The 6,748-nt window shown below is 53.1% G+C and overlaps 1 protein-coding gene across 2 annotated transcripts; it reads left to right on the forward strand.

Annotated features, from left to right (window-relative positions):
* The first annotated feature begins 2,685 nt into the window (after positions 1–2,685).
* On the forward strand, positions 2,686–4,423 carry UBC (ubiquitin C). 2 transcript variants are annotated; one of them, XM_074606965.1, is made up of 2 exons: positions 2,686–2,929; positions 3,422–4,423. In XM_074606965.1, exon 2 carries the CDS (start codon positions 3,427–3,429, stop codon positions 4,342–4,344), a length of 918 nt encoding a protein of 305 aa, XP_074463066.1. In that variant the 5' UTR covers positions 2,686–2,929; positions 3,422–3,426; the 3' UTR covers positions 4,345–4,423. The 2 variants fall into 2 exon arrangements, with proteins under 2 accessions (XP_074463066.1, XP_074463067.1); XM_074606966.1 differs by having other exon boundaries at positions 2,871–3,006.
* Positions 4,424–6,748: the final 2,325 nt, after the last annotated feature.

The raw sequence follows: 6,748 nt of genomic DNA on the forward strand, positions 1-6,748 counted from the left end.
TGGTGGCCTGCCAGCCTGCCAGCCCTGCCTGTCACCTCTCTGCCCCAGAACCTAGCACAGCTGGCTAACTCCAAACCTCTCTGCACCCTCTCCACTCTCAGGGTCTCTGCACCACATCCCCCCACCAAAGACTAAGCACCGGGACGTCGCAGGTGCCTGCACTCACCGTCTGCAATGCTGCAGGAGGTTCTTCCTGGCTCTGTGGCATCCCCTCGCCTCTGCTGCCCTGCTCCAGCTGGATGCTTACAGGCTGGATGCTCAGGCTTCGCTGGGTGCAGGTCGGAGGGGCTCTCGGGAAAGAAGCTCCCTGCTTTGATCTCCTGAGGTTGTACAGCTCGCATGGTTGTGTCTTGCCCAGGAAACTCTTCAGAGGCCGAAAGGTATGGCACAGAGAGACCAAAGCCCATGTAGAGCTTGAAACAGCTTTTATCTACAGTTCAGTTACCAGCTGTTTTATCTGCACTGTTCAGTTATCAACGGCATATCCAGCGCGCTCTGGTAGGGAGAGCTGGCTAGCCACAGATGTAAAATGACATTTTCTGCCAGAGTGGTTAAAATGCTCCTTGTGCTATTTATTTACTGGTGTTACTTTCAGTTGTTATTTTGAGCCAAATGTTTGGCTACAGCTCTGGTAAGTGTGAAGATCACTGCTGTAAATAGCTCCCCGCACAGGACCTCTCTGAGCAGCTGTACTTCTGCAATACACCCTGCACGTGAATACAAGAGATGGTTCCTGCCTGAGAGAGTTTGTAATAATAGGCATGAAGTGACTGACGTTTTGGCACAGGAAATCAGTGTTTGTCAGTATAAGAGCCCATGGTCTGTTAGGCCATGGTCACCAAGCTTGTCTTGAAATCATAGCAAGGGGTACTCGTGCAGACAGCGCAGGAGAAACACGGAGTGCCTTTGTTCACAGAAAGCCCCTCCCCGCTCAGGACAGTGCTGTTGTGCAAAGCAGCCATACGTATTTAACGACTCTGTTGCATTAGGACCTAACATCTGCCTTGCAATCGGAATATAACAGAAATCGGAACCTTTAGGAGCGTGCTGCTCCACCATTTGATTCGGACATCGGGTACAAACTTGCCCAAGGTGCTCAGTGGTTGGCTGCTTACCCTAATTAGATGGAGAACAGCACTGTATCATCTTAATTTATTCCCATTACAAAACTCCATCTTATCTCATCTTTTTGACTATTTTCAGACCAGTCCCAAGTGCTGGCTCTGTAACTAAAAAAATAAGCTTAGGATGCTTAAAAAAAGACATAAATCTAAAAGGCTATTCCAATCTTTTATGTTCGTTCAGCTCCAAATGCACACTGTGGCTTATACAAGCCACTGAGCGTGGTTCTAACCTGAGAAGAAAGCTAAAGACTTTTGTTTGGTGGTTGTTTTTTTTTTCCCCAGCTAAACGAGCCGGGTGTTTGAGATTACTATTACTATTGCAATGCCAAGTTTTAATACAAACGCAATGCACCAGCAGTTGAGAAGCTCCCCAGAGCATCCCCCTCCTGTAAAAGCTCCATGTGTTAGGCAAACGCAGGCCGGTTCCCCTCAAACCAATCACAAAGCTGTTGCTGGGCCTCTGCTCCCTTCCTACTGGTGTGTGGCCTCGGGTGTTATCTGCGTCCCTTTGTCAGGCAACGGTTTCCGTGGGTGCAGGCAAACGAAGGATTGCGTCGGCGGATTGAACCCAACGGCATCTCGCGAATGTTGCAAACAAAGCCCCGTTCTGTTCTCAGCTGCGCCCTTGAATCGCTGTACAGCTTGACCAGGATGGCACAGGAGCCAAGTGAGCGCAACAGAGATCCACCAGAAGGTGCTCTATGAGAACAGAATAAGAAATAGGCATCATTATTTCTGTTTATGATTCATTTTACCTCGGTGGCAAGGCCTTAGTCCTGAGTTATACATTCCATTATCTCTCAGACGCGTACTCCCATTTATGTGTGTGTATTTATTTATATATAGACACATACTCACTGTGTGTATATATACACAGCTCACAGCTCATGCAGAGAGACCGCAGGACTCCACTCTCTGTCCATCAGGTCTCCTTTGTCCCTCACTTCACCTCTCCCCTCTCTGGGCTGCCTGATCCCTAACCTCTGGCAGGAGACCGCCCTGCTCTGGTGTGGTCCCTGCCCTTTGGACTGCTTAGGCCCCAGCGGCCATGCTGGCATCCTTATGTCAGCTGGACACCAACACGTTTTCCCTGTCCCTTGCTCCCCAGGCCATGGTGGCACTGAGGGCCTGGCACAACCCTGCCCGCAGGCTTCACCCTGCCAGTCCCCGTGGGTTGGTAGGCCGCACTCCCCCACCGCTTCTCTCCCTACAGCATGTCAGAGACTTCTTAAATAGAAATACCCATCTTCCTCCGGACTAAAACAATGGTCCCTCTCCACACAGGCACCTCAGGCCCAGAACTGCCCCTCACCCTGCCCCAGGGAAGGAAATCAAGGAGGTCCTTTTGACACAGGGGCACAACTTGCAGGGGTTTAAATCCCTTGAATAAAGCCTAAGGCTCTCACAAGAAGCCGTAGCCACCGGGGCGGCTCCGAAAGTCGAGCGGCCTCGGCTCGCTGAGGCACCGCAGGCCGCTGCGGGACCTAGCCCCGCTCCGACGGATCCACGCCAGGTTTTACCCCGCGCTCCTTTGAGCGCTCACTGCTGGCCCCCCCCCCGCAATCTAGGACGCAACACCGCGCGAGGCGCTGACTCCTCCGCGCTGCCGGGCCTCGCTTCCTTCCGTCCGCACAGCACAGCTGCGGCGCGCGCCGCAAGGAAAATAGTGCCTGGCGGAGTGATCCGAGCGGTGGGGGCGGAGCGGAAGAGGCTATATAAGGGTCGGGAGGGGAATGTGTGGCGCAGTTGCAACTGTGCAAGCTCCGGGGAGTGTTGTGCTGTCGGCTTGGCCTGCGAGCCCCGCGGTGAGTGCGCGGTGCCTCCGCGGGGAAGACGGAGGAGTAGAGCCACTTGTCGTGGCGGCGGTGGCGGCAGGGCTTGGGTGCGTGCTGGGCGGGCGGAGAAGCGTGTCTGTCGAGGCGGGAAGGGGAGGCGGCTGAGGAGATGGCGAGCTGAGGAGATGGCGGGCGGGGGTTGGCAGGGGCGTTGCCTTCTCTTTCGGCGGCAGCACGACGAGCCGGCGGCAGAGACGGGAGTGCGGGGTGCCACCGGCAAAATGGCAGCCGCGCAGGCGCAGCGGCCCCGCAAGATGGTGGCGGGCGGGAAGGGGGATGGGGCCGGTGGCCCGCCCTTCTTGGGGTGTGGGCGGTCCCTCCGTTGTGACGTCACCGCGGGTGGGGCCGGGTTGCTCCCGCCGCCGTGGGCAGCCTTGGGCTCCTGCTGCTTGGCCTTGTCGCGGGTTCCCATGGGAGGGAACGGGAAAAGTAACTAAAGTGCAGGGATTTTTGCCCTTCCAGCGAAAATGCAGATCTTTGTGAAGACCCTGACAGGGAAGACCATCACCTTGGAGGTTGAGCCCAGTGACACCATTGAGAATGTCAAGGCCAAGATCCAGGACAAGGAGGGCATTCCCCCTGACCAGCAGAGGCTGATCTTTGCTGGCAAACAGCTGGAAGATGGGCGCACCCTGTCTGACTACAACATCCAGAAGGAGTCCACCCTGCATCTTGTGCTGCGTCTCAGAGGTGGCATGCAGATTTTTGTGAAGACCCTGACAGGGAAGACCATCACCCTGGAGGTTGAGCCCAGTGACACCATTGAGAATGTCAAGGCCAAGATCCAGGATAAGGAGGGCATTCCCCCTGACCAGCAGAGGCTGATCTTTGCTGGCAAACAGCTGGAAGATGGGCGCACCCTGTCCGACTACAACATCCAGAAGGAGTCCACTCTGCATCTTGTGCTGCGTCTCAGAGGTGGCATGCAGATCTTTGTGAAGACCCTGACAGGGAAGACCATCACCTTGGAGGTTGAGCCCAGTGACACCATTGAGAATGTCAAGGCCAAGATCCAGGATAAGGAGGGCATTCCCCCTGACCAGCAGAGGCTGATCTTTGCTGGCAAACAGCTGGAAGATGGGCGCACCCTGTCCGACTACAACATCCAGAAGGAGTCCACTCTGCATCTTGTGCTGCGTCTCAGAGGTGGCATGCAGATCTTTGTGAAGACCCTGACAGGGAAGACCATCACCCTGGAGGTTGAGCCCAGTGACACCATTGAGAATGTCAAGGCCAAGATCCAGGATAAGGAGGGCATTCCCCCTGACCAGCAGAGGCTGATCTTTGCTGGCAAACAGCTGGAAGATGGGCGCACCCTGTCCGACTACAACATCCAGAAAGAATCCACCCTGCATCTTGTGCTGCGTCTCAGAGGTGGTAACTGAACTGGCCAGTTGCTGCTTGCACCCAAGTAAAAGTTTCTCTGCACTTGTTCATTCCAATAAAGCTGTTGCATCCACAAAAGTTCATGTGTCAAGTTATGTGACCAACTGTTTATGCCGTTGCCCAGGTCTAGCTATCTATTAAACTCTGATTACATACAAAGGTATTGCAAAACTGCCTTACGCAAGGCTTAACACATGCCTGGCAGGCATAAATAATCCTTGTGTGGTGGTTTTTTTGAGGTTGTATAAGTGTTCTCATAAAGAGCTGTAGCGCTGGCTAAAGTTCAGTGCCAGTCTGCAGATGTTATGCAGCTTTTCAGGTTGTGTAAGCATCATATGTAATGTGAAACTGCTATTGTTTTGGAGCTGGGAGGCTTTTAATAATACTGCAGTGCCCGGTAATTGTCAGGTCCTGCCCCCGGTGTTTTGGCATTCAGGGAGCAACAGCCAGCAAAAGTGATGCAGCCAGCAAAAGTGGGTGGGGGTAGGACATCACTGCTGGTCTGCAGCTCTTGGGCCAGGAGGGACTTGGGAAGCGTTCCGGCTAGCATGTGTCATCAGTTATAGGGTAGACTTCATTTTATGAAAAAGTATAATAAGCGAACTTTGTCATTTCAGCTGTACTAGTTTCCTTAAATTTGGTTTGGAATGTGCTTTCATTCCAACTTTGCACTAAGTGGAAACATAGGGAGTATTAATGAGCTGAAAACCACTGTCACCGAGCTGTTCCCCCATGCTGTAGAAAGTGGTGGAAGGGAAGTCTCTGCTGCAGCATTGTGTGGTGAAGTGGAAGTTGCTGGATATTGGAGGTTGCGTGGAGCTGGCCGTGGGGCACTGAGGAGCGGGAAAAGGGGGAGGCTGGGGAGTAGGACACCAGAAGTGTCTCCAAGGGGAGTGGTGGTGTGACTTGCCTTTGGAAGGGCATGTGGTGGGAGGTGGAATGGAGGTTTCAGCTGATCCCTGCCCTCAGTGCGACCTGATGTGATCTTGGAGGGGTGTGATAGGATTTGACTTGAGTAACACCAATTATTAATTAATCTTGATGGAGAGAGGGGTGGAAGGTGCTTTTAGTGCCTTGTTGCCTGTGAGGAGAAAGCTTGGATGACGGGAGAAGGCTGCAGCTCACCCAGGGTACACGCTGATGTGCCATAGCTCGGCTCCCGCTGTGTCCTGGTGGGGATGGCCCAGCTCTGCCCACGCGTGTCCCAGCTGGCCAGGACACAAACAGCAGAGCTCGCCCTTGTGTGGGTTTTCTGGCCTCTTGAGCCGTCTGAATTCATTCACCGATTAAAAATGCAGCCCGTCAGCAACTTCGGGTGCGCAGCCATGGAGCTCCTGGGCTGTGGGTGTCTGACCCAATTGAGAGGGGGTGTTTTTGGGAATGAAGGGACCTGCCCTTGCATAAGGGGGTGATTTAACAGCTCCTTTCTCCACCTGCCCAGGAAGCTGCTGCTGATCAAAAGGAGAAAGCTGGAAAAAATAACTGTGAGCATATCTGATTGGAATGTGACCTGGTTGTCAAGGGGAAGAGCTGAGGGAGGACGTGGGGACACGCCGTGAATGTCAAAAGCCTACACCAACGGCTGCGGTGCTGTGCCTTAACAATTTTATTTTAAATGCCTCTGAAAAAAAACAACAATGCTGTACTTAAAAAATATAAACCTGTACAAATAGGTAACGGGCTGGAGTGTGGCGGTGGCGGCACAAACACTTTGGAGCAGCGGCTGCGGCTTGGGTCTGATAAACCACAGAACAGCCATGTTTGGTGAAAACAGCAAAGCGTTGGGTAAATGTTAATGATGATTTTTTGTTCTAACCGCAGAAATCCCTGCTGTGTCACTCACACCACTCCGCATGGTTCGGTTTGTCCCGCTGTGCCGTGGGGTGTCTCCTGGATTCACTGGGGTTTGTTGGGTTCTGAAGGAAAACTCCTTTCAGAGGATTTCTTCCTAGCAAAATGTTTTAAAATAAAGGAAAACACAGCGCCTGCTCTGTGCTGTGTTGCTGCTGGGGAAGTGGGGTACGGCTGGTGTTGAACAGGGATGTGTTAATCGGTCTGGCAATTAAAGAGAGGTAAAAGGTCTCGAAGAAAAAAAGACAGAATTAAGGGTAACGATACAAATGCGGGTGTTCCACCACGGGAAAGGCTGTGGCTGGGTCCTCTGCTGTCCTAGCCTCTGCCCAGGTGGGAGCTGTGGGCTGGCGTGTCCCCATGGTGCCCTCACATCACATGACGTGCAGGTGGATCACTCCTGGCTCTGGACCCTTCATCTCGGATCAACGGGCAGCTGGGATGGCAGGATGGCACGTGTCATTGTCATAAAATGGGCTGTCACAAACTGCACTCTTCCCTTCGTTTTTTATTTTCTGCTGACTTCTAGACACTTTCAGGGATGAGCCTCAA

This window comes from Larus michahellis, chromosome 13, assembly GCF_964199755.1.
Source record: "Larus michahellis chromosome 13, bLarMic1.1, whole genome shotgun sequence".
Lineage (NCBI taxonomy): Eukaryota > Metazoa > Chordata > Aves > Charadriiformes > Laridae > Larus > Larus michahellis.